Raw genomic sequence first — 27,006 nt, 5'->3', positions numbered from 1 at the left:
TGACACTTAGTGGAGTTATGAACCTACGGCCAAGACCACTTGTTAAAGCTGAGACCTTGTACTCTCTTCTTTAATTTCCTTATGGAGTTCAGCACATCCTCCTACCCCCCACCTTGGAATTCTCCCTCAGGTCCTCCTCTATTGCCCCCCTCCCCCAAAAGAAGTCAATCTGTGTTCACTTTGCTCCCATTGCACATTATATCCATCAAATAATGGGTTTCTAATTGGTCTCCCACTTGGGTTTGGGAGCTTCTTGTTTAGTTCCAACCACTTATTGAGTGTCTACCATGTGCCAAGAATTATGCAAGATAAGGTATGTGTCTTTCTGTCTCCAGGAGTAGATGAATGTTGAATGTACACATGAATGTGTAGTATAGGTGAGAACTAGCCAAATTCAATATTTCATATAAAATGTTGACAACTTCAACTCAACCCTTGATGTTTCCCAAACCTAAAGAGCTGCTGACAACAGGCCCCTCCAGAATCTTTGTTAATCAACATGAGTGTTCTGGTGAGGGTGGAAATGAGTGAGAGACAGCAGGAAGGACATATTCAATGACTGCTAAACAATGTGAGGGGAAATGTCCAAGGTTGGAGAGAGCCGAGAGGCAGCCTCTCCCAAATCTTAAGATTATGGTTTGGGAGACCCACTCCCTCACACAGGAAAATGCCACTCTGTTCTTCCATGCCTTTATTGGTGACAGCAATGGACAAGAACAATGCCAGGCACAGCAGACATCCTGGCCCAGTACCTGGGGTGGCAAGCAGGCCCTGCAGGGCCATTGGTACATCCAGCCCCAGCCCAAGATCCAGTTTACCCAGGCCATGTCCCCGAATGGGCAGGAAGCCGTCTGTCCAGTTTGTATGTGTGGATCAGTCTGTCTGAGTGTCTGAGCCGCTGCCTGCAGGGCCCCCCCATCCTCGGCACATGGTAGGGGCTGTTGGGAACACAGCGTGGCATCCCCCGGTGGACCACTGGGCCCCAGTGATGACCATGGGGGATAGCGCCTGGGCCTGGAGGTGGCAGGGGGCCAGGCACAAAGTTCACTCCAGGGCCGCATCCTACAAAAGAACCAGTCATTATCAGAGTGGACTTCTGGCCAGGGTGGGCCAACTCTCCCTTCAGGCAGCTCTGGTCCTCCAACGTGTTTCTCTGCACTTCCCCATCTGCAAAATGGCAATACCACTTCCCCTACCTCCGAACCAGGAAATTATGACAATCAATGAGTTGATTAACGAGTCTATAGATGCTGCTCCAGACTCAGCTGTGACTGAACCCAACACTGGGGGGGCACAAGGGCTACCCAACTCCTCTCAGCCCACCTTGGCACAGGAGGTTAGGCTGGGGGGGTGTAAGGGCAGGCTGAGGAGGCACCTACCTAAGTGGGGTGGCATCGAGAAGTCTTCCGTTGGATTATAATTGAAGAACTGAGGGGGTGGAAAGGGTTGGCCTGGGAAAAAAGTGGCATCCTGGGGCAGGGGTGGGAACAGAGGAGGTGGGGAGGGCTGAGGAAGAGGGTAGGGAAAAGGCATGGGAGGGGGCAAAGGAGAGGGCGGGGGTGGGGGCAAGGCCAGCTGCTCCCCGAAGTCTGGGGGCTGCCCCTGGTTCCCCTGGAACAGATGATCCGGCTCTGGCCAGTCCTCAATCCATGGGTCTAGGAATGGGATGGTTGTCTTAGGTAGGCCTGGGGAGCCAGGCCACCCTGAACTCTGGCTGTCCACACTTCTAAACCTCTACTAGCTCCTCTCGGAGAACAGGACCACCAGGCGGGAGCACCCTCTCATTTGCCTGCTTTCTAGCCGGTTTTCCTCATTCTCTCCATTTCAGGCCTCGCCCAGGGTGTGTTCCTTCTTTCTTGCCTTTCTCAAGTCACGGATCTGCCTTTGTTCTGACCTCATGCTTCCCTCCAGAGCCTTCTCCCTTTGTACGCCCAGATCCTCTGTCTTATGCTGTGTCTTCTCCCAACTTCTCCTCATAGACAGATAAGTAACCTTAGTAAGTCTTCTCTTAAAAACATAAAAATCCTGTTGCTCCCTTCTCCCAGTAGTCCTCTGCTCCTTCCAAACTTCCAGAGTATTTTGCTTAGTTTCCCTTCCCCCATCAACTGCTCAGTGCCTCTTTTAACCCCACCCCACTTCTTCAACACCTTTCCTACTAAAACGTAACCACTTTTTGGCAAATTTAACAAACTCCTTTCTTCCTAACACGGCCAACAGCCTCTGTCCTCCCTGAAGGTGCATCTACCCTCATCTCCTTTTGTTTCCTCCATCAGCCCCTCTTCCCTTCAATTCAAAAACGTGGCCATTGTTCTGCTCTCTCCTGCATGGTTCACACTCACACCCTCAGCTTCCATCTCTCTGTAGGCACCACTCACTCCAAATCTAGTCCACATTTCCACCAAAGTCACCAACTCATCCTCCCACCCAACGCTTTGTTTTGATGTCCCTACTCCTGTAGCTCCAAACTGGATTCAGAAGACCTGAGCCACCATGAACTAGCCTTAACAACCTTTAGAGCATCCCTTCCTTTGCTGGGGATCAGTTCTCTCATCTAAAAAACAAGGAAATTGGACCATTATATAATCAAAGTCCTAATTCACCTCCATGAAGCTCCAACTCCTGGCTACCGAGTCCCAGAAGTCCACTTCTAGGACATCCCTGGCCTTTCTGTGTCCCCACACCCTCTAGTGCTGCTACAAACAGCCTTGTAACGTGACTTGTGTCTCTGATTCAACAAACACTATCCTGTAGGTGTTATGTACACAGCAGTTGTGCTAGACACTGGGGTCAAAAAGGGGTAAGCTCTCAACAAGTGAGGTGGGAACTTTGCCCTTTGAGAACATGACCCAGTGGGGAAGTAGACATGGAAACAATCAGCCACAACACCCACTTTGTGAGGAGGCAGGAACTGAGAGCACAGCCAAGGGGCTTCTTTGCTTCTGCCACACTGCCTGGATCGTCCTTCCTCCATTTCTGTCTTTCTACTCCCCACATCCGTGCCTAGCTAAAAGCACCCTCATTTCTTCCCTGTTCGCCTATAGGGTAGAAGTGAACAGCTTTTGACATGCTGCCTCACGTGCTCAACACTTGTCTAAGCTCACTCATGTACACAGAATTGACTACATGGCTAGACCATAAAGAACCCAAACTTGGACTGGAATACCGCTCCTGTGATCTCACCTTCCCCAGGGGATGAGGAAGGAGCACTCAGGGGCCACAACAGTCCTTTAAGGGGCCTCTACTCCCCCTGAGTACTTGTTCTGTTCTCTTTCTGAGCCCTGTGCTCGGAGGGCCCCCTCTGTATCACTATCCTCCCCCTGTGTGGTAGGGCTCACCAGGGGGATAGTCACGCTTGGGCAGCTCCACACCCCAGGCATCGGCCACATGAGTCAGAAGCAACTGTGAGAGGTGGCGGTGGGCGTGCTGGTCCCAGTGGATACCGTCCCTGTGACGGTGCTGTACTGCATGCCGGAAATGAAAATGGAGGTCCAGGACATCATAGAAGTGGTCCCCAGCCAGCGTAGCACTATAGAAGTTCCCTTCAACCACATCCCGCCGCAGAGAGCCCGCCAGGGACTGGAGCTGAGTGAGAAAGTGCAGTATCTAAGAGCCGCAGAATGAAGCAGGGTCGGGAGGGAGAGTCCTGTATCTACCAGTCAGCTGCCTCCTCCCCGATCCTGAGAGGCCCCCGGTCACTTGCCTCTGGCAGAAGGAAACCCCCAGTGACACGCTCCCCCAGGGGCATTGCCATGTTCCACACCAGCAGGCAGGAGTCTGGCAACACTTGGTCCATGCGCACAAACACCCGCTCCAGGTTCTCTCGGTAGCTCTCCATTGAGCAGCGGCCATACCTGTTGGGCAGCACACAGGGTGGGTGAGAGCACAGGGGTAGATGGCCTCTGAGCCATAGCTCCACCCCCAACCAGTGTTTCCCTCTACCCCAGCCCCCAACCTGGAGAGATCCCAGAGACAGGAGTTGATGATCACCAGGTCCGGGGCAGGCCCACATGTCAGTTCTTCCAGGACGTCCTCGAGGTACTCGGAGTAAACGCGGGTGAGGAAGTAGAAGCGCACAAGGTGGTGGCCAGAACCCGAGCAGAACTGGCGGACTTCCCGATACTGTGTCCCGTTGTGCAGCTCACCCAGCTGACCCCCAGCCACCAGCTGGTCCTGTTCAAAGCTCAGCTCCCCCTGCCCACCCCCCACCCCAGCTGGTCAGACCCATGCCAGGGAGGAGGACCCTGCCAGGCCAGGGTCTGCGCCCTCCCACCACTGTCAGGGCTGCCAAGCTTCCCTCACCTTGGCCTTCAGCTGGGCGGCTGTGAGAAGTGAGTCTTTCTGGAGCAAGAGCACCAGATCCTTGTACACAGCCCGCTGGACTGCAAGGAGACAGAGATCCTGAGGCTGAGGCAGGCCTCACCCCACCCCAGCTCCTCCCAAGCCCAGGCCTCCCATCTTCCCAGGGCAGGGGTTGCCCAACACCACCTCTGTGGAGTGTTGACTTCGAGGCAGCAGAAAAGATGAGGTTAAGAAGTCCTGGCACTGCCTCCATTCCCTCTAGCTGTGCACCACCCTCTAACTTATTAGAAGGTGACCCAAGATCACGTGGCAGAGGTAAGTCTGCCAAATCACCCAGGGGGACAGACCAGCGCTCCCATGAGGGAAATTATGGGGGACAGTCAGGGAGAAAAATGCTGAGCAAGGATGGGGTAAAGAGCTTGACAGGCTACGTCTGTCAGGACACCTGTGGCAGGTGCGTGGGGAAAAACAAAAATAAAACCTACTGGACTGGAACAGACTAGGGATCAGAGAGGAGGTCTGACATGGAGACAAAGGGTCTAGATGTAGACAACAGGCTGCAAACGCAGGACTAGGAAGTGTGATCCTAGAGGGGCACTCACTTGAGTCTCCCAAGATGACCACGAACTTGTTGTGTAGCAGCTGCTGGACTTCCGAAGCCTGGAAGTGGACCATGGTGCTTCGCAGCGGGCGGCGGGGCTCTTCGTTTTCCAAACAGAAGACCATGCCGCAAGCAACGACGGGCTGCAGGGAGAGGCTACTAAGCTGCGCGAGGGCGGGGACTCAGGGCAGGTCCGCCCGAGGGACGGCCCCAGGATAAATCAGACTTGCGCCGGGTCCTCCCGGGCTGCTGAGGGCTACAGGGACAAGGTGGCAGCGGCAGACTGGGGCCCATGTTGGCGCCGGCCTCAGTCACACTTGGCACCAGTGGCAGGGGTCGCCCCGCCCGCAGGCCTCCAGGGCATGGAGGCGCTTCCCGCGCGGCCCCGCCACGTGCCCGCCGCCCTCCCGCGCATGCGCGCACCCGCTCGCGCCAATTACCGATTCCCGGGGCTCCGCGTTGTTCACCCGCGACCAGGGCAAGCCTGCGCCCCACGCGCCTCGCCCGCGGCGGGCTCCGGGCCTAGTCTCATGTTCCCGTGCCCTGGGAGGCCGCTCCGTTCTGCACAGCCCACGCCCCGCAGAGCCCGTGCGTCCCGGTTAGCCGTGGGTGCGCAGCCCGGCGCCCAGCCCTCTCCATGCGTGCGTCGCGGCGGCCCCGACGGCGCCTCGGGCCTGGGCGCCCCGGGCAGAGACGCTCACAGTTCCCACTTCCGGTCACCCATGTCCCGCCCTGCGCGACGCCCAACGCCCGAGGGGAAGAGGAAGTTGGCGGGGGTGGCCGCCGCGGGGGCCAGCAGCCAGGGCCGGGCCCACCCGGGCGGGCACGCGGCCCGGGTGTGGGCGGGGGCGCGGCGGCGGCTGAACGCAGCTGCCCACAGTGGTGATGGCCGCGGCGGCGGCCTCGCCACGTGACCCGGACGGGCGGAAGCGGAAGTTCCGGCCTGGAACCCGCTAGGCGGGTGTCCCCTCAGCGCTGCCCAGCCGCCGCCCGCACCAGCCATGGACTGCTACACGGCGAACTGGAATCCCCTCGGGGAGTCCGCCTTTTACCGGTGAGCAACCCGCCCGCCCGCCCACGGCCCAGCTTACCCGCCTCACCTGCCGCCTCCGGTCTCCGGGTGGAGCCGGCGGCGCGCGCCCCTGTCACCGCTGGCTTGGGGTCCGCCCCTCGCCGGCTCTGCCCCGGCGTCTACCACTTAACGCACAGCCGCCTGTGGGGAGGAAGCCGGGCCTTCCCCTCCTCCACAGAAGGAAACTGAGGCAACACTGTAGTCACACAAGTAGGAGCGGAGCCCAACGCTGAAGCCCAGGTCTTTCAGTCCCCGGAAGGATGCTCGGGTCACGTTGAGGGAGGCGCCCACGGGTGACAGCGAGTGCCCAGTCTCCTGCCGGGAAGCGCTGCTAAAGTCAGAACACAGGGGCACTCCGAGGGCGGCGGGATCCCGCGGCGGGCCGGGTAACAGTGCTGACCACGGCTGGGAGAAGGGGGGAGTCGTCAGTGAACCCAGGGTCACCGCGAGGGAGGACTGCCAGCTAGGCGCAGCCCTCTCATGGGAGCGGTCGCCTGCTACATCACTAATCTTTCTCAAGTGTAAACCGATCACATCATTACCCTGATTAGGATTTTTCAATGGCTTCCGTTCTTTATAGGATAAAGTACAAACTCCTTCTCGTGGAACATCTATAAACAACTATAAATCAGTTTCTATGTCTCTCCAATTTCACCTGCCCCTCTCCTGCCCAAATCTTGTGCTCCAGTTGCACAGAATTACAGGCCCCAACACACCATATGTATTATAGCTCCTTGTGTTTGCACCAGTCTGCATGCAATTCCCTCTCTGGGCACTGCCACTTCTCTCTTTATCTCACTGGAGAATTCCTGCTCATCCTTCAGGACTTAGTTCAAGGGTTCTTTCTGAAACCTTCCCTGGTCCAACCCCAGGAGAGTCAGCTGACTTGCATTTGGGACTCACAGGTCCCGGTGCTGGGGTCTGTTATGTATGGCACAGGAAGGCAATATTTGTATAGATTTCTTTGAGTGCTGAGACTATGTTTCTTGTATCTCTTTATCGCCAATACCTATTTAGAACAGTGCCTGCTATGTGGTAGTTGCCCAGTAAAGCTTTTTAAAAATACTTTATTGATTGCAACTGAAGATCACAAAGACATCACGTTCAGGTCTGATTTCAATAAAAGACTCCCATTTGTGTTAGAGAAACTGTATACCATTCTTACTCACATATTAGAACTTTTCGATGTAATTTTTGATACAGAAAATGTCAGCCCTTAATACTCCCAAGGTGGGGGCCGCCCAGTGGCGCAGCGGTTGAGTTCATGCTCTCTGCTTTGGCAGCCCGGGGTTTGCTGGTTCGGATCCCCGGCGTGGACCTACACACTGCTCATCAAGGCATCCTGTGGCAGGTGTCCCACATATAAAGTAGAGGAAGATGGGCACAAATATTACTGCAAGGCCAATCTTGCCAATCCTCCTCAGCAAAAAAGAGGAGGGTTGGTGGCAGATGTTAGCTTAGAGCTAATCTTCCTCAAAAAAAAACACTCCTAAGGTGGACGAATGCCTTGTGGTAGCTCTTAGAGATCTATTGCACTTGGTGTTTATTTATAATTCTTCTCTCTTATAAACATGCATATACAATGTGGAAAAATTGCAAAAATGTAGTTAAAAATCAGTAAAGGTAGTAGAAAATAACAGTGATTTCAACTCTTTTTGTGGAGAAGGGATGGCTGTTGACTAAAGTAGCCATGTAATTTTGTTTACATGCGTAGCATACACTTTTTAAAATATTAACTCGTATTACTTTTTAAAATACATGTTGCCTGCACAGGCTTGCGAAATCAGAGAGTACTAAAGATGGTGACCTCATTACCACAGGGCTCCTGCTTATCATATGAAGTCTTAGTTTTGTTGATAACACTGGTAAAATTTTAAATGAATGTAAGTGTTGAGCATATGCCATAGACATGACTTGTGTGGCTAGCATACCCTTATCGTGCTGTACTGCCAGAAAGGAGGAGAGCTCTAAGCCTTGCTGTGGAGGCTATGTTATTTTTGCTAACAGAGTTGAGCCTTTCTATGCACTAGACACTGTGCTAAATACTTTATGTATTTTAACTTAAGTCTTACAACCCCATGAGGTAGACATCGTTAGCCCCATCTTACTGATGAGGAAACTGGGCACAGAGAGGTTAGGTGACCAGGTTACACAGCTAGAAAGTGGTGAAGCCAGGACTTGAACCCAGTCCTTTTCTACAATGTGTGCTGCTAAAGCATAAGATTTTTTTTTTAAACGGGGAAATATAATAGTGTGTTCCAGCTTCTCCACCAGAGTGGAAATGTTTTGAGTGCAGATACTTAGTTTTATTTGTATTTGTGTATAGCCTTCTATCAGGACATAATACATGTTCCAGTAAGTGAATGAATGATAAGCAGGTCGCAGACGTTAACATTTTGAACCCCTATCTATAGAATAGGATTGTTTGCCTTGGAAGTAACGTTCTGGAAACCTCACTGAATTTGGGAAGTCAAGGAGAGGAAATCATGACTAGTTCTTATGGTGCTCCAGAATTTTAGCCATTTTTATCCTAAAAACCCAGCTTGGGCTAATCCCATTAATTAATTTTGCCCAACCCTTTGCCAAGCTGAGTGTGTATTGACCAATAAAAAGATGTGAACCCTGTCTGCCATTATAGAGCTTATAGCCAGCAGGGGAGACAGTTGATAACCACTAATGACTCAGGATTTGTTTAATCATAATCATTATAAAGGAGGGGTATAGGGTCCTAAGAGAGCATTTAACAGACTGGGAGGTTGGAGGTAAAGAAGACTCTCTGAAGGAGATAGTAATACCCCATCCAGGGGATGAGTAAACTTAGATGCAGGGAGTGGGATGGGGAAGAGCATAAACAAAGGTCCTGAGGCAGGAAAGACTGGGACACTCTCAGTGACTGAAACAGAGCCAGTGTGGCTGCAGTGCCACAGGCAGCAGGGGCAGGACAAGAGGTCAGGTTGATGCCTTTCTTCTAGGCCTTGGGGGCCACACCCTGCAGGGCCTTGAAGACCACCTTTATTTGAAGAACAATGGGAAGCCTTAATGACAGGATTGATGTGATTGGATTTGTAGATGTGTGTGTCTTTTTAATTCCTTCTGGAGGCCATGGGGGGACAAGTCAGAAGGGGCAAGCAAGAATGGAAGCAAGGAAGACTGGTTTGGAGGCTGGTGGACCAGACTAGGGAGAAGTTGATGGTGGTGAGTACTGAGCGGGTAATGGTGGGCATGGAGAGGAAGAGACCGGTCTGAGAGAGATTTAGGAGGTAAAATTGAAGGAGATTGTGATGGGTTGCATTTGGTAGGGAGGAAGAAGAGCAAGGAATGGAGGATGACTTGGTTTTTGGCTTAAGATAATGAGAAAGGAAGAGTGAGTTTGGTGGAGAAGAGGTGAGCTGGGTTTTGAACACATTGTTTCAGGTACTTTAGAAACGTCCCTTATGGTGAAAGAAAGGAGACTGAAGATACATTATATATTCCTGAAACTCTTCTTAGAAGAGAGGTTGAGGGGCTATCCCGGTGGCGCAGCGGTTAAGTTCGCACATTCTGCTCCGGCAGCCAGGGTTTCGCTGGTTCCGGATCCTGGGTGCGGACATGGCACCACGTGGCAAGCTATGCTGTGGTAGGCGTCCCACATATAAAGTAGAGGAAGATGGGCATGGATGTTAGCTCAGGGCCAGTCTTCTTCAGCAAAAAGAGGAGGATTGGCAGTGGATGTTAGCTCAGGGCTAATCTTCCTCAAAAAGTAAATAAATAAATAAACTTCTCTATTCAAAAAATAAATAGGTCCCTTCTCCTTGTCCCGTCTTTCTCTGCCCCCTGCAAGTGTCTGAAAACTGCTGTCTATACTTACTTCCATTTTCTCTCTTCCCACTGAGCACTGCTCTGGTCTGCCTGCCCTGTTCTCAGTGATATCTCATTACTGCAGTGGACACAGCTCAGGCCTCATCTGAGCTTGACTCCCTGGAGCATTGGATAGAGTAAACCCCCCTTTTTTCTTGGAAATTGTATTTAACCTTTTACTTTGAAAATTTTCAAGTGTACAACAAAGTAAAAGAGTAGAATGAGCACCCTCATAGCCATTATTTAGGCTTGATGTTACTGTGTTGTGATATTTGCTTCAACTCTTTTAGAAGTTAAAAAATCTTAGTAATTTAGTGAACATCCGTGTATTCATCACCCAGCTTCAACAAATATCAACAGTTTGCCGTTCTCATTTCATCTCTTCCCCATCTTCCCAATACACACACACTTTTTGGGGACTGTTTAAAAACAAACTCCAGACCTATCTTTTCAATCAAATACTTTTTCTGTTGTATTTTAAAGTAGACTACAGACATAACTTCAATGTGCATTACCTTAAAAAAAACCCCACAGTTTCCTCTAAAAATACTCTATTTCACACCTAACAAAATTAACATTAAAATGACAGCCAGCCCTTATTCAGACTTGCGCAGTTGTCTTCAAATTGTCTTTTTTATATCTGGTTTGTTCAAATCAAGATCCAAATAAGAATTACTTGTTTGCTTACCTCTCTTGATTAAGCCTCTTGTAAACGTGAACATTATTATCCCCACCCCACCCCTACCCTTTGTTTTCATGACATTGGCTTGTTCAAGAGACCAAGTCACTTCTAGATTTGTCCCTTTGCTTTCTTGTGGTGCCTTTAAACTTTTTTCTGTATCGAAGCCTGTGTTTCCTGAAACTGTCTTAGACCTAAAGGCTGGATTAGATTCAGGTTGAGTATTTTTGGTGGAAACGGTTTGTAGATGATGCTGTTTGTGCTGCCTCATATCTGGAGGCATCAGTGTATCAGGCTGTCTGCTGTGAGGGAAGTTGAGGTGGACCAGTGGGTTCAGATGCTGGTGGCCACATCCTCCATTGTAAAGTCATATTTTTTACCCATTTGTGAGAAGAAAGTAGTCTGTGGAGTGCTACACTGGTTACATCAGTATGAGTCTAAGCAGGAAACAGAAACTATACAGTGATTAAACAGGGGAAGTTTAATATAAAGAACTATTAAACCATGATAAAGTAACTATAAGATAAAATAAAACTGTCCTCCTCAGGGGCTGAGGAGAGTACCCAAGAGAGGACAACCTTGGAAGGGGGGTACTCTCCCCAAGCTGGAGAAGATGTAGTTGCAGCCCACTGGATGACAGAGAAGTTTGCTGGTTTGCCTGGGCCAGAGCTGGTCCACAGTCACTGGGCAAGAAGGAAGCAGCCCTCTAGGGCATAAATGGGGCACAGGTGAGCCACAGCTGGTGGTCAGGTTCGTGGGCTTGCACAGGGAGTGGGAGCACCAGTGTGGACAGGAGACTTGGTGCGTGCAGTGTCTGTGTGGAGAGAGCTGTGGGAAGATGGACACCAGTCTGAGGCCAAGGCTGTGAAGTCACCAGGGGATTGTGTGTGCTAGGCAGTTGGTTGAGGCAGACCACCACCAGGTGTCCTCATACCCACACTGCTGACTGACTTTGCAGTTGCTGGAAACAGCTAGAGAGCCCCTTCCTCCTGCAGTGTCCCTGCAGCGCCTTCTACCAAAAAAGCTTAACATCCGGCTCACTGTGTAGCCTGTATCGAAGGGTGAATTTGGAGCTGGGAGGCAAAAATTGATACTGGCACTCTTTGGCTACTTGGCTACACACTTTTTTTTTTTTTTAAAAAGACTTTACTTTTCCTGGGGCCGGTTCAAGTGGTGCAGCGGTTAAGTGCACACATTCCGCTTCGGCAGCCCAGGGTTGGCCCGTTCCGATCCCGGGTGCAGACATGGCACTGCTTGTCAAGCCATGCTGTGGCAGGCGTCCCACATGTAAAGTAGAGGAAGATCGGCATGGATGTTAGCTCAGGGCCAGCATTCCTCAGCAAAAAGAGGAGGATTGGCAGATGTTAGCTCAGGGCTGATCTTCCTCCAAAAAAAAAAAAAAGACTTAATTTTTCCTTTTTCACGCCAAAGCCCCCGGTACGTAGTTGTATATTTTTAGTTGTGAGTCCTTCTACCTGTGGCATGTGGGATGCCGCCTCAGCATGGCCTGATGAACAGTACTGTGTCCGTGCCCAGAATCTGAACCGGCGAAACCCTGGGCTGCCGAAGCAGAGCGCGTGAACTCAACCACTTGGCCACAGGGCCGGCCCCGGCGACACGCTTTTGAACTCCCTTGCAACAACAAAATAAGTCTATATTTCTGCTTAACAAGATAGCCCTATCCTTCTTACAAGTAAATTACTCTCCCAAAATGAGAAGACACAGTCTTAACAGTCATTGTATCCACCACTGTATTAATTACTCTTCAAACTGAGCCACAGTCCCATTGAGTATTCTGTTACCTAAAAATTATTATTATTATTATTTTTAAATTTATTTTTTTTTTGAGGAAGGTTAGCCCTGAGCTAACTACTGCCAGTCCTCCTCTTTTTTTTTTGCTGAGGAAGTCTGACCCTGAGCTAACATCCGTGCCCATCTTCCTCTACTTTATATGTGGGACGCCTACCACAGCATGGCACACCAAGCAGTGCCATGTCCACACCGGGATCCGAACCAGCGAACCCTGGGCTGCCAAGAAGCTGAACGTGCGAACTTAACCACTGCGCAACCGGGCTGGCCCCATGTTACCTAAAAATTAAATTGTAAAGTTAATGTCTGGTAATTTGTGTATAAAATAAAGATGAGAAGAAGGAGAGAGAAGATGATGACTAATATATACTTATAAACACATGCATATAACAAGCATAGAGGAAATACGCAAAGTGTCTACAACCTTCATTTCTGTAACTGGTCACGAGATCATAGTTGATATCTGTGGTTTCCTTCTTCACCAGCCCATCTCATATCTCCTTGCCCTTAGCCAGAACCTGCACTGCTCTGGGTTCCTTACATAGTGGAGTGACTCAAGCCTTCATTCCTGAGTCTTACAGCTTTTTTTGGTTGCTGTAGTTTTTCATTAACCTTTACTGTTGGACATGGAAGTACTAGGAGGTGCCTCAGAGGATCCCCTGGGTTTCAGACGTAGTCCTCCTTGCCTCCATTGTGTAGCAGCAACTCGATTTCCCTTTGGTAATCAGGATGTTCACTTCAGCCAGTAAATTAACCCCATTTTCTTATGCCTCTTGGTTCAGTGGCATAAGGAGCCTAAAATGGCAAGGTGGCACTCTTATTTTCCAATTCAGTGAACCCATTGTTGTGTCCCCTGGTGGAAACATTCTCCCCTTGAAGACTAAGCTCTCCAAACCAATAGATCTCAAAGTTACTGTAACTGGAAGCAACATTTTTGTAAGAGAGTCATTAGATGTAATAGTGAGGAGCCACTCCCACTCCCACCCTTTGATTCGTGGTCCCATGTATTCTGACTATGGAGGAGACAATACCATATGATGGTCTCTGATGCCGAGCATAAGCTACGTCTTATAAGATAGAACCCCATCCTTCTAGGATACTGTCTCCCAGTTGGCACTATAACTGAGTTGTCAGTAAATTTAGGCCAGCCACTTCTGGGTGATGGAGTATATGGTAAGACCAGTTGATTCTATGGACCTGAACCCACTGCTGTACTTCCTTTGCTGTGAAATGAGGTCCTTGATTAGATGCACTGCTTTGCAGAATGCCACAAAGGTAAATAAGGCAGAAGTCCACAGATAGTGGGTGCTGGCAAAGGCATTACAGACAGGAAAGACAAATCCACATCCAGAATATGTGTGTATTCCAGTGAGAACAAATCTTTGCCCCCTCCATGATGAAAGAGGTCCAATATAATCAACTTGCAGACTGGTCTTCTGGGAATGGTGCCATTTGGGACCATGTATTGGTCTCTGCTGTTGGCAGATTAGCCACTCAGCTGTAGTGTTAGCCAGGTCAGCCCTGGGGAGGGAGGCATTCAAGACATCTACCCTAAGTGAGGTCATCACAGGGTTTGCAAGCAGAGGAAGGCTAATCTCGGACACCCACCACCTGTAGGTGGACACAGGAGGGCGAGCTACTTCCACTGGTAAGGAAGGCTGAGAATGACTTGGGGGTTCAAGATTGTCAGTTTCATCTGGGTCTAACCAGATATCCCCCTTCTGTTTCAGGATCCCATTCTTTCTTGAACAGTACCCTAATTTTCACATGAGAAATGGTGCGTTAGTGAATTCAACTGTCATAATTTAACAGCCCGCACAGTTCACTTTTGCATTTGATTTTCAGCAGTAGCAGCTGTGTGGCTACAAGAAATAAGAGATTCTTTTAGGGCTGTTATAGAAGCTTTCTGCTTCTTAGACCATGACTTGCACTGAAAGTTAATGGACCCAAGCTTGTCATTTTCTCTTTGCAAATTTTCAAGTGCACTCAGAATAATCCATCTACACCACAGCCCTTATAATCATCATGCACCAAAGTCACTCTCGATGCACATGTTCAACTTGGCATTTCACCACAGTAAACTGCAGACTTGGTTAATTGTGATGCCACTGCATTCACTTGGTTACTAGCATCCGTTTCCCATTGGCAGGGAGCTCAATACTGCTCTCAAGCCCAAGCACACGACCAAACCAATCCCCAGAGCTCATCTTTAGGGGGTCTATCTCCTGGGACCACTCCCTGCACCAAGTCTATGTCAGTCTAGGTCCAGTCAGGAGACTTAAACTAGTAAAGTTTAATGAATATAAAGAATTATTAATTGGGGCTGGCCTGCTGGCACAGCGGTTAAGTGCACACGTTCTGCTTCGGTGGCCCAGGGTTCACCAGTTCAGATCCTGGGTGCAGACATGGCACCACTTGACAAGCCATGCTATGGTAGGCGTCCCACATATAAAGTAGAGGAAGATGGGCATGGATGTTAGCTCAGGGCCGGTCTTCCTCAGCAAAAAGGGGAGGATTGGCGGTAGTTAGTTCAGGGCTAATCTTCCTAAAAAAAAAAAAAGAATTATTAAACTGTGATAAAAGAGTAACTATAAGATATAAGAAAATTTTATATGGTAGCCTATGGCTGAGGGAGAATACCCAAGAACTAGAAACTAGGAAGGGGGACCCTTCCCCAGGCTGGGGTTCAGACCTTATTGGAGAAAATACAGTTGCAGCCCACTGGATGGCAGAGAAGTTCACTGGTTTGCCAGCTGGTACACTGTTGCTGGACAAGCAAGAAGCAACCCCCTGGGATTCAGAGCGTAGGGGGGCAAAGGTGAGCTGCAACTGGTGACGAGGGGTGTGGGGGTGCAGGGTTAGTGGGGGAGCTGGTTCAGGCAGGCACCCTGGAGCCCACGGTGTCTATAAGGTGAGCCACAATCAGTGACATGGGTATGTAGAGTGGGGTCAGTGGAAACACTCAAGGGCGCAGGTAGGGTAGCCAGTGGGGAGGCATCTTGGCATGCAGAGGAAGTGGGGCCTGGCATGGGCAAGAGGCCAAGAATGTGGTGTCTGTCCAGGGAGCCGTGGGAAGGTGATGCCAGTCTGGGAGAGCCTTGGAGGTTGCTGCCTGACTGAGGCAGAGCACCACCAGATGTCCTCACAGCCTGGCTGCTAGCTGGCTGTGCCCGGCTGGAAGCAGCAGGAGAGCCCCTTCCTCATGCAGCGTCCCTCCAGTGCCCTCTACTGAGAAAGCTTAACATCACTCTCACTGTGAAGGAGAAATGCTTAAAGGAATGCTGAATTTGGAGCTGAGCGGCAATGAATTGACAACTGGCTAGGTCCGTGTGACTGTTTTCCTATCAGATTTTCATCCAATGATTTGAGGAGCAAAATATCAAAAGAAATGCATATGGGGTTATAAAAACTCAAATAATACAAAAGTATACAGCCTAAAAGTTGGCAGTCCCCCTACAGCTCTCCCTGATTGACCACCCTCTTCAAAGGTAACCACAGTCTCTGACTTGGTGCAGCTTAGTGTCTCTGGGTGTTTTTCTGTGTATTTACACACGTGATTATCTATAAATATGCTTGTCAAAAATGTGCTCAGTTTTCCTATTACAGAAATGGGTTCATATGGTTCATATTGAGCTGCAGCTTTTTTAACTTAACAATATATCTTGAGATCATTTCATGTCAATATACATAGAGTCACCTTATTAATGGCCACATAATATTCCCCAGAATGGGCCTACCATAGTTTATTTAACCAGTCCCATTTTGATGGACATTTAAGGATTTTTTTGAACTATTTTAAATAGGGCTGCAGTGTATTCACACCTTTGTGCACTTGTGCAAGCAGTTTTATAAGTTACACTCTTGGAAGGAAGTGGCTAAGTCAGAAGGTGTACACCTTTAAAAGGTGGATAGATAGCAGTTCATTGTCTTCCGTAACAGCCAGACCAATTTATACTCCCACTAATGTATGAAAGTGTTTGTTTTTCCACATCTTCACCAATATTGGATGTTATTAGCCTCTTAATTTTTGCCATTCAGAAGGCCAAAACATAAAAAATAATTCTTATTTCATATTTACCTAGTCGTTAGGTATGTCTATTCATATCCTTTGACTGTTTTTCTTTTGTGTTGTTTCTGTTGATTTGTAAAGGAGCTCTTTACATGTTCTCCCTGGTAACCCTTTGTTACAAATGTTACAAAGATTTTCTCCAATGATCACTTGGCTTTTATTTTGTGTGTTAATTTTTAGTGTATAGATTTTAAATTTTTATACAGTAAAACCTATCAGTCTTTTCCTTGATAATTTCTGGGTTTTGTGTCTTCCTCAGAAAGACTTTTAAATAGTTTATTTTTTTTCAAGATTTTTATGTTTAGTTTTTAAATATTTTCACATAGGGCCAGCCCAGTGGCACAGCAGTTACGTGGCACCGCTTGGCAAGCCATGCTGTGGCAGGCATCCCACATATAAAGTGGAGGAAGATGGGCGCATGTGTTAGCTCAGGGCCAGTCTTCCTCAGAAAAAAGAGGAAGATTGGCAGCAGTTAGCTCAGGGCTAATCTTCCTCAAAAAAAAAATTTTTTTTTCACATAAAGTAGTATGCTATAGCCCTTGACCATTTATTTTATTTTTTAAAACTATTTAGAGCCTTTTGTGTTTTTAAGGAAAATATCCTTTTTTCACATGAGTCACAAACATTTTTTTTCCCTTTTCATAGTTTGTCTTCCTAGTTTGTTTTTGGTGAATTTTTTTTTAATGCATAAAATTTTTTAATACATTAATTAGTTAATTATCTAATACATATTATATATTAGATTTGTATTATATCACATATTATGTATTTGTATTATGCAAACAAGTATTTAATACATGAATTAGTTAATCTTTAAATTTTCAATTGTTTTAATAAATAACCATTAATATGGTTTAAAAACTCAAGGTCTCATTCCCACTCCTGTCCCTCTTTAACTGACTGCACCCTTCACCTACAAGTAAGCACTGTTATTAGATTCTTATAAGTCTCTCCAGAGTTTCTCTTTTCAAATAGAAGCAAGTATAAATATGTATTGTTTTTACCCCCCTTTATGTAGAAGTAACCAGAAATTCTTAATTTTTATTTAGACCCGTTTGTTGCTCTTTTTCTTTGTGACTTCTGGGTTTTATATCACGCATAGAAATTGTCTCTACTTTGAGATCGTTAAAATAGCCAAGATTTTTTCTGATGTGGCTTCATATTTTTTAACATTCAGATCTTGAATTCCATCTGGAAAATATTTTGTTGTAGAGATTAAGTAATGAAATATTGTTTCTTGTGATTCTTCCCATATGGCCCATTGTCTCATTTCAAGTATCAATTTGCACCAATTTGAAATGCCATCTTTGTTACAAGCTCAATTCCCAGGTCTTTTCTGGATTCTGTTCTCCACTGATCCATGTTTGCATCTTCCTGTGCCAAAACAAGTTTTAATTAATTTTAGTTTTAAGTGTATTTGATATCTGATATATATGTGTTCTCATATTTTCAAAATGTTCTTAAATATTTTCCAGTATTTTCTCTTTCAGATGGTCTTTTTTCTTTTCCCCAGATGAAATGGAGAATCAGTTTGTGCTTCCCTCCCCACCAAAACATTGAGGGTGATTTTTATTGGAATTCTTGTGCATTTATAGGTCATTTTGGAATATTTCTCCATGTCTTCTGTATCATTGAGTAAACTTTGATTTGATTTTGTAAAAATTTTTATTAGGTCCATTCTTGGGGATTTTATAGTTTTATTGCTATCATGATTAGGATCTTTTTAAAGTTATATTTCTAACTGGTTCTTTCTATGTTATAGAAAATTAGTTGGGATGGCAGATATGATTTTGGTTCATCACACTACTAAGCTCTTTTATTCATTGTTCCATAGACTGCTTTGGATTTTCTAAGTAGACAATCTGATTATTTGTAAATAGTAGCAATCTCACTCTTTCTCCAAAATAGAAGCCTCTCTTTATTTTTTTCTGAAATTATTTTGGCTAGAACCCCAAGAAGAATGTCAAATAGAAGGTAGCGGTGGTCATCTTTCTGATCTTTAATGAGAAGGCTCTTGAAATGATATTAGCCAAAACACTCTCCTTCTTCAACACTGTCTTCTCTTGGTGTGCTGGAATAGTGATCACTCCTTCTCTGTCCCCTTTTCCCCACCTCCCACCATCAAACGATGGCATGCCTCAGCCTCCTGCTCCATCCTCGGTGATCCATGCACATCTCAGATTGCAGTCATCTCATGCCGGCTTGTGGTTTCAGTTACTTCCTGTGAGCCAAGCATTCACAGTTTGACATCTCCAACCCAAGACTCTCTCCCCAGCTCTGGACACACTGAAGAGCTGCTCTTGGTTTCTTTCAGGCCCTGCTAACTCAGTACCTCTAGAACTAAGTTCATTATCAACAAGTGTTGAGCTAGACCCTTGGGTATACAGCCCACAACCTGAGTTGGTGTTAAGTACTAGAACTAGAAGAAAGGCTGCCTACCCTGAAAGACCCTCTCAGAGGGTCTTATGTCCTCCTAATGCAGGCCCAAGCCAGCCACCCCACCCTAGTCCTACCTCAGTTTGTGCCCTGGATATTGGCTATACAGCCTGCCTGTCCCAGGAGCTCCTGCCGTCCTTGGACACTTGCCCCAAGAACCACATCCTTCCCTGCCAACACCCTCTGCTCCCTCACCTGCTATCCCTAAGGTTGCATGTGATCTGTCGGCCTAGCTGTTTCTAGTCAACGCCCTCCTCCCCGCCTCTGGGGGGAGGCCTCCTTGACTGCCCTGTAGAGGCTTTAGGGGGTCCTCTGGGGCTGGCTCCATCCAAATACAGGTCCACGAGGAGGCTAATGTCTGTTTACTCTGTATGGGCAGGAAATATGAGCTGTACAGCATGGACTGGGACCTGAAGGAGGAACTCAGGGACTGCCTGGTGGCCGCTGCGCCCTATGGGGGCCCCATTGGTATGTTATCCCTTTACCACCTCATGCTCTGGGACCATGGGATGAACTCAGGGTCCTTGATTCCTGGGGACCTTGCTGTTGGGTTGTTCTTGCTGGCATATGCCACCCTCTCCACCCTACTGAAATCCTTTTTTTTTTTAAAGATCAGCCCTGAGCTAACATCTGTTGCCAATCTTTTTTTTTTTTCTCTTTTCTTCTTCTCCCCAAAGCCCCCCAGTACATAGTTGTATATTCTAGTTGTGGGTCCTTCTAGTTCTACTGTGTGGGACGCCGCCTCAGCATGGCTTGATGAGTGGTGCATGTCTGCGCCCAGGATCCAAACCGGCAAAACCCTGGGCCACCGAAGTGGAGCGCATGAACTTAACCACTCTGCCACGGGGCCAGCCCCCTGAGATGTTTTTAATTCTGGTTCTCATGAGGCTTGCTTCATATGAGGTGGGCCTGAGGAGCTAGTTCATAAGGCCTGCTTCACATGGGGTGGACCTGGTGGAGCTAGATCAGAAGGTCTCTTCTCAAACTGCAGCACTGCTGAGGAACCCCTGGCGGAAGGAGAAGGCTGCCAGTGTACGGCCGGTTCTCGAGATCTTCTCTGCTTCCGGTATGCCTCTGGCCAGTCTGCTGGTGAGCAGCCCAGACCTGCCCTGGGGCTGGGGGCTGGGCAGGGTTTCTGTGTCCCAAGGACAGCTTCAGGAACCTCCTTCTCCTCTGCAGTGGAAGAGTGGGCCTGTGGTGTCCCTGGGCTGGTCAGCTGAGGAGGAGCTGCTCTGTGTGCAGGAAGACGGTGTAGTACTGGTTTACGGGCTTCATGGTGACTTCCGGAGACACTTCAGCATGGGCAATGTAGGGGCCACAGGGGCCTGGGGAAGGGGGATAGAGTCTGTGACCCCCTGGTTCGCTCAACTCATGGCCCTTCTCCTTAGGAGGTGCTCCAGAACCGGGTTCTAGATGCCCGGATCTTCCATACTGAGTTTGGTTCTGGGGTGGCCATTCTCACAGGGGCCCACCGCTTCACCCTCAGTGCCAATGTGGGTGACCTCAAACTCCGTAGGATGCCAGAGGTGCCAGGTGAGTCCTGACACCCCTGAGACAGCATTCACTGCCCACAGATGTGCCTCCAGACCATGGGACCAACAGAAGCAGAAGCTCTGGGCTCTGGTCATCCTGAGGTTGTCTTCTTTCCTGACCACAGGTCTGCAGAGTGCACCCTCATGCTGGACCACACTGTGCCAGGATCGAGTGGCACACATTCTTCTGGCTGTGGGGCCCGATCTTTACCTCCTGGACCATGCAGCCTGCTCCTCAGTGGTGAGAGCCCTGAGTGGGAGTGAAATGGGTGAGGGGGCTGGAGGAGGCAATAGGGAGGCTCTGAGAAGTCAGTGTCTCTGGTGTCCTCTGTGGCCCTGCCCTAGACGCCCCCTGGCCTGGCCCCAGGAGTGAGCAGCTTCTTGCAGATGGCTGTCTCCTTCACCTACCGACACCTGGCGCTCTTCACAGACACGGGCTACATCTGGATGGGGACAGCATCACTCAAGGTGTGATCCCAGGACAATATGGCGGCACCAGTCCTTGTCCAGGGAAGATCTTTTGAGGGTAGGGGAAGGGCTTTTCAACCAGACTGGTGATTGCTAAGACAGGGCCATGACATTCCCTGCACCCTTTCAGGAGAAGCTGTGTGAGTTCAACTGCAACATCCGGGCCCCGCCGAAGCAGATGGTCTGGTGAGGATGGGGGTGTTATGCTTGGAGTGGCGGTAGACGTAGTCTTGTTTCTTGGGACACCTAGATTCATCCTGTCTGCTGGCTAAGCCAAGTAGAGCTTGCATCTTATCTTCTCTACCAGTGCACACTTGAGGGAAACCCCTACCCCACTGTGGGCCCCAGATGCCCCAAGAGCTGAGAGCACAGGGTGAGGGAAGCAGACAAGTCAGTCAGAGGAATGGGATAAGTGGCAGCAAGCATGTGCAGGGCTGTCCTGAGGCAAAGCAATCTAAGCAGTGATGTGGGAGACGTGGCCGTGGGCCCGGTATCCTGTGAGTGTCCCAGACATATGTGTGTGTGTGGTGCTGCCGACAGGTGCAGCCGTCCTCGCAGCAAGGAGAGAGCCGTTGTGGTGGCCTGGGAGAGGCGGCTAATGGTGGTGGGCGATGCACCCGAGAGCATCCAGTATCCTTTGAGGGCTGCCTGGAGGGGTAGGAGGGGGAGGGCGGAGGGGGTCACCTGCCCTGCCCCATCTCTGCTGCTTTTGGGAACCTTGACCAAGATCAGGTTTGTGCTAGATGAAGACTCCTACCTGGTGCCTGAGCTGGATGGGGTCCGCATCTTCTCCCGCAGCACCCATGAGTTCCTGCATGAGGTTCCAGGTGAGGTCCTCACAAGGGCACCATGTGACCCAGGGCACAGGCTCCTCAGCACCACAGCTGCCCTGGGCCAGTGCTCCAGAGCAGGATCAGGGCACTGAGGCAGGGCTGGGGGTTCCCTGCCCCCATCCCCTACTCACTAACTCCCTCCCACAGTGGCCAGTGAGGAGATCTTCAAAATTGCTTCAATGGCCCCTGGAGCACTGCTGTTGGAAGCCCAGAAGGAGTATGAGGTAAAGCCCTGGGCTGCTTCTTGGGCCCCAGGATGCTCTCCTCCTTCTCCTTCCCCTGATTGGCCCAGCCCCCTGCCCCTGCCTGGGCATGGGTGGGCACAGTGAGGTGCCACCTGTCAAGAGAGGGATCCAGGCAGGACACTAGGCTGGGCTGGGGAGGGCTGGCTCAGTTGGACTGAAGGGACATGGTGTCCTCCATGTCGTGATGGGGAGGGGGAGTCCCCACTATCCCCAGCCCAGGCACAAGTCAGGGCTACTATCGAGAGGTCTCAGGGCCCCTCGCAGGCAACTGTGGGCTGATAAGGGGGGAGTGTGGGCACCTGGGGTGGCCTGAGTGGGCTGAAGAGGTTTGGGTGCAAGCCTCTGCAGCCCCTCCAAACCAGCCCATTTGAACCATAGCCCAGAAGGGCTGGGGGCCAGATGTGGGGGTGTTCTCTGTCATGACGCCCTGTCTTTGGAACTCCCCCCACACCCCAGAAAGAGAGCCAAAAGGCAGATGAGTACCTGCGGGAGATCCAGGAGCTGGGGCAGCTGACCCAGGCCGTGCAGCAGTGCATCGAGGCCGCAGGACATGAACACCGGCCAGACATGCAGAAGAGTCTGCTCAGGGTTGGCCTGGATGGCAGGGCTGGAGGGAGGGGACACTGGGCATGGGTGGACTGGCAGTGGGGGAAGCTCTCTTCTCTTGCCCTCTGGCTCTTCTCAGGCGGCCTCCTTCGGAAAGTGTTTCCTCGACAGATTTCCACCCGACAGCTTCGTGCGCATGTGTCAGGACCTGCGTGTCCTCAATGCCGTTCGGGACTACCACATTGGGATCCCCCTCACCTATAGCCAGTATCCCCAAGCGTGCTGGAAGGGTGTTTACAGCCAGGGGTGGCAGGGGACGGGGAAGGGGCTGGAGATGCCACCTGAAGGTCTTTGGCAAATAGGGTTATTCCCCAGCTGGATCCTTAACCGAGTAAAATGCAGATACAAGCAGCTCACCATCCAGGTGCTGCTGGACAGGTACAGCAAGCCCAAGGGCTGCTGGGAGGAGGCCTGTGGGTGGGCGGGCATTACAGCTGCTGGTGGGCTATTGTGGTCACTGCCCCTGACCCATTTCTCTGGGACCTAGGAGGTCTAAGTTACAGTCTGAGGCCACTCTGCTCTCTCTTTCTGCTCACCTCACCCCTGTACCCTTTATCCTCCTTGCCTGCAGGCTTGTATTGCGGAGGCTTTACCCACTAGCCATCCAGATATGCGAGTACCTGCGCCTTCCTGAAGTGCAGGGTGTCAGCAGGATTCTGGCCCACTGGGCCTGCTACAAGGTGAAGATGTAGGATGGAGTGCAAGGGCATTTAGGGGATTCCAGGCCCTGGTGAGGTGTAGGAAATATAAAGTACAGAGCTGAAGAGGTGGGTCCTGATTGAGGGCCCCTGAGGGGTGAGATCCAGGTGTGTGACACCCCTCTCTCTCTGCAGGTGCAACAGAAGGATGTGTCTGACGAGGATGTTGCTCGGGCCATTAACCAGAAGCTGGGGGACACGCCTGGTGTCTCTTACTCTGACATTGCTGCGCGAGCCTATGGCTGCGGCCGCACAGAGCTGGCCATCAAGGTGTGGGTGCCAGCCCTCCCCAGACGCTCTGATGTGGCTATTAGAGCCCCCAGGCCAGCTCCTTCTCTCTGTGCCTTCCTTCCCACGCCACAGCTGCTGGAGTATGAGCCACGCTCTGGGGAGCAGGTACCCCTTCTCCTAAAGATGAAGAGGAGCAAACTGGCACTGAGCAAGGCCATTGAGAGTGGGGATACTGACCTGGGTGAGCAAGGTTTGGGTGAGGGCAAGTCTGGGGCTCCTGGGCTGAGTGAGGGGCTGAGCTGAAGTCCCTGTCCCACCTCATCATCCCACAGTGTTCACTGTGTTGCTGCACCTGAAGAATGAGCTGAACCGAGGAGATTTTTTCATGACTCTTCGGAACCAGCCCATGGCCCTGAGTTTGTACCGGCAGGTGTGTGCGGTGGGCAGAGGTGGGGGCAGAGCCTCCTGAGCCCCTGACTTGGCCTGGCTCACTGACTACCTGCCTGTGGCCCCAGTTCTGTAAGTATCAGGAGCTAGAGACGCTGAAGGACCTTTACAATCAGGATGACAACCACCAGGAGCTGGGCAGCTTCCACATCCGAGCCAGCTACGCTGCAGAGGAGGTCTGATGTCTATAGAGCGGGTGGGGCCCAGGGCCTGGGCTGCTGGTCTGGTTCTTTCTCCAGGAGACTAGGCCTCACATTTGGTGCTCACCCCATCTAGTCCTCACTGTTGAGGGAGAGTCTGGGAAGATGTGAGGCCAGGATGGGGGTTTGTCGCAGAGGAGCTAGTCTTCCCACTAGGGACACCAGAGCCATGTACCCAATGGGTAAGGCTGGTCCTGGTGACCCTGGGCACAGAGATTGGGGAGAAAACTGTAGCCTGGGTGGGGAGGGCTGAGGTCCTTTGTGCTGTGAGCTCAGGCTTCCTTCTTGCCCTTGTAGCGTATTGAGGGGCGAGTCGCAGCCCTGCAGACAGCTGCTGACGCCTTCTACAAAGCCAAGAATGAGTTTGCAGCCAAGGTTTGGCCTACCCTTTTCTGAGAACCTCCTCTCCTCTCTGTCTTCCCTCCTTGTCCCTCTCATCCCCATCCTGCCTCATCTCTGTCCCCAGGCCACAGAGGATCAAATGAGGCTCCTACGGCTGCAGCGACGCCTCGAAGACGAACTAGGGGGCCGGTTCCTAGACCTGTCTCTACATGACACGGTCACCACCCTCATCCTTGGTGGCCACAACAAACGTGCAGAGCAGCTGGCACGTGACTTCCGCATCCCTGACAAGAGGTGGGTGAGGGCCTGGACTGCATGGAGGTCATGGGACCACCTGCCCCTCCTGCAACACCTCCAAGCCCAGCTTTCTCACAGGCTCTGGTGGCTGAAGCTGACTGCCCTGGCAGATCTGGAAGACTGGGAGGAGCTAGAGAAGTTTTCTAAGAGCAAGAAATCACCCATCGGCTACCTGGTGAGGCAGGGGCCTTCCATCCACCCTATCCCACCCCCAGGAGAGTAGTCCTGGGGAGAGGCCCAGGCCCAGAATAGACAAGGTGGCCCGTTCTTACACCTGTTCAGCTATCCCATGTAGTTAGTGGTTGCCTCCCGGGTATGCATGTTCGTGGGCCAGGTACATGAGATAATGGGCCCGAATCTGCCTGAAAATGTTGGGAGGAAGGAGCATGAGCTGATCTCCCCAAGGAGGGCCTGAGGGCCATGCGCCTGAGGAAATGTAGTTGAGTGGGGGTAAGAGGGGGGACAAGGAGGGCACATCTGCGAGGCAGTGGAGGTTATTGAGGAGGTTTGCTTTCTGTGGCAGGCAGTTCAGAGGTGTGTGGGTAGGTGGGATAAGGGCAATGAGAGAAAATGCAGGCCCTGAAAGGGCAGGAAGCACCAGTTGTGAGGGGGTGGCAGTGGATGGTGGAGTGGACACATGGAAATAATTGGTCTCAAGGCTCTAACAGATCCTTGATATAGTCGTTTCTGCCCTGAGAAAGTTGAGATCACAACTGTTGTATGTGTGTGTCAGGGTGGGGTGGGGCAGGATTATACATACTAACAGGTATATAAAATATATAGGGACGATGTGTCCATTGGGCTTTTGCTTGTGAGTGAGAGGACAAGAGGGCTCTGCCTTATCTTCTCCTCCCCCACCCCCTTTCATAAGCCCTTTGTGGAGATCTGCATGAAGCAACACAACAAATATGAGGCCAAGAAGTACACCTCCCGCGTGGGTCCTGAACAGAAAGTCAAAGCCTTGCTTCTTGTTGGGTGCGTCAGCTGAGAGCCCTGTGGGTGCTGGGTGGCTGAGCCACTGAGCTGATGAGGGGCAGGATTTGAGCCCTTAGGCAGCCCAACATCGTCTCCCCTCCTGCTCGAACCGCAGGGATGTGGCTCAGGCTGCAGACGTGGCCATTGAGCACCGGAATGAGGCAGAGCTGAGCCTTGTCCTGTCCCACTGCACCGGAGCCACAGATGGGGCCACAGCCGACAAGATTCAGAAGGCCAGGGCACAAGCCCAGAAGAAGTGAGGGGCCCACCCTGCACATCTCCCTGAGCCCTGGGCTTGGCAAAAGTGTCTCTGCTCTTCCAGCTCCTCCCTCAGAGCAAAGCCGAGGAGCTAGGGTGGGGTCTGGTTGTAAATAAAGTTGGAACATTTTAGAGTGCTTGTCTTATGCAGTCCAGCTTAAGTGAAAGCAAGCTGGAGGCAGAACCATCCAGACACCTTGGCAAAAAAGAAAAGTATGTTGGGGCTGGAGGGGAAGTTTATCCAGTGACATTTACAGGAGACCTGCCCCTCTGCACAGTTACTAAGGAAAGCCCTCTCAAGCTCACAGCCCCCTAGGAAGATCATGGAGAGAGATGGCACAAAACTTAGTAAGCACCAGCTCATCAAGAACCGCACTGAAAACCATAAAGCATCACACACACACACACACATACACAACACACACACAACCATTGCTATTTCATTTACTGCACATCACAGCCCTGTGAGATAGGTAACATCATTCCATTTTACAGAAGAGGAAATTGAGGACACAGGGAGGTTTGGTAACAGCGAGTATGTAGCAAAACTGGGATTTGAAACCAGGTTGGGTATTTGGGGGTCTTAGAGCTGCTCCTTGACTGCTGTGGTGACAGAGGAGGGATGACTTAGAGCTGGAATTTGGCCCTCTGAGCAGAAGAGCCCGAGGCAAGGCCCTGGGTTTGTATTACTGTGAGGATTGGAGGACTAATGAGAGTCATGTGGCCAGCAGGATGGAGGGGTTGGAGGAGGAGCCATTGGAAACCCTGCCTACTGAACAGTGGTGAACAGAGCAATTCCTGAGTGGTCTCTGGGCTGAAAAGAAAAGGAAGATCTTAATTCTTCCAAGGACGAACTGCAAACTGGAGACCCCTGGCTCCACCCTCCCCCCAGTGGAGGCTTCATCCCCAGTCAGTAGGAACACTGTGGCCCTTCAGTCCCCTATCTTCAGCCTTCAGTTTGCACTCCGGTGCACCTTGGCTTCATGACCCAGCGCCCCCATCCAACAGAGGGCATTACCTTTTCCTCTTGTTGCTCCCTTAGTCTAGAAGGAGGACAAAGGAGGAAACCAAA

At 50.4% G+C, this 27,006-nt stretch overlaps 2 protein-coding genes across 5 annotated transcripts; one reads left to right on the top strand and one right to left on the bottom strand.

Annotated features, from left to right (window-relative positions):
• Window positions 1–676: 676 nt before the first annotated feature.
• PCED1A (PC-esterase domain containing 1A) lies at window positions 677–5,632 on the bottom strand. 2 transcript variants are annotated; one of them, XM_046679251.1, is made up of 8 exons: window positions 5,341–5,632; window positions 4,902–5,043; window positions 4,300–4,379; window positions 3,953–4,191; window positions 3,761–3,851; window positions 3,336–3,582; window positions 1,380–1,655; window positions 677–1,062 (listed from the first exon to the last, which is right to left on the bottom strand). In XM_046679251.1, exons 2-8 carry the CDS (start codon window positions 5,023–5,025, stop codon window positions 815–817), a joined length of 1,305 nt encoding a protein of 434 aa, XP_046535207.1. In that variant the 5' UTR covers window positions 5,026–5,043; window positions 5,341–5,632; the 3' UTR covers window positions 677–814. The 2 variants fall into 2 exon arrangements, with proteins under 2 accessions (XP_046535207.1, XP_046535206.1); XM_046679250.1 differs by having other exon boundaries at window positions 3,701–3,851; window positions 5,341–5,626.
• A 129-nt stretch (window positions 5,633–5,761) lies between these two features.
• On the top strand, window positions 5,762–26,066 carry VPS16 (VPS16 core subunit of CORVET and HOPS complexes). Of its 3 annotated transcripts, none has more exons than XM_046679248.1 (24): window positions 5,762–5,954; window positions 19,182–19,270; window positions 19,794–19,891; window positions 19,982–20,110; window positions 20,191–20,335; window positions 20,460–20,575; window positions 20,680–20,802; window positions 20,933–20,988; window positions 21,343–21,432; window positions 21,535–21,629; window positions 21,783–21,859; window positions 22,337–22,468; window positions 22,566–22,693; window positions 22,829–22,864; window positions 23,058–23,166; window positions 23,320–23,454; window positions 23,548–23,656; window positions 23,748–23,845; window positions 23,931–24,038; window positions 24,360–24,437; window positions 24,529–24,698; window positions 24,780–24,876; window positions 25,573–25,676; window positions 25,792–26,066. In XM_046679248.1, exons 1-24 carry the CDS (start codon window positions 5,902–5,904, stop codon window positions 25,934–25,936), a joined length of 2,520 nt encoding a protein of 839 aa, XP_046535204.1. In that variant the 5' UTR covers window positions 5,762–5,901; the 3' UTR covers window positions 25,937–26,066. The 3 variants fall into 3 exon arrangements, with proteins under 3 accessions (XP_046535204.1, XP_046535203.1, XP_046535205.1); XM_046679247.1 differs by having other exon boundaries at window positions 22,826–22,864; XM_046679249.1 differs by lacking the exons at window positions 5,762–5,954; window positions 19,182–19,270 and adding an exon at window positions 19,687–19,705 and having other exon boundaries at window positions 22,826–22,864.
• Window positions 26,067–27,006: the final 940 nt, after the last annotated feature.

The sequence above is a fragment of the Equus quagga genome, chromosome 12 (genome assembly GCF_021613505.1).
Source record: "Equus quagga isolate Etosha38 chromosome 12, UCLA_HA_Equagga_1.0, whole genome shotgun sequence".
Classification (NCBI taxonomy): domain Eukaryota; kingdom Metazoa; phylum Chordata; class Mammalia; order Perissodactyla; family Equidae; genus Equus; species Equus quagga.
Note: the sequence above shows the minus strand (reverse complement) of the source record. Positions and strands in the feature narration are given on the sequence as shown.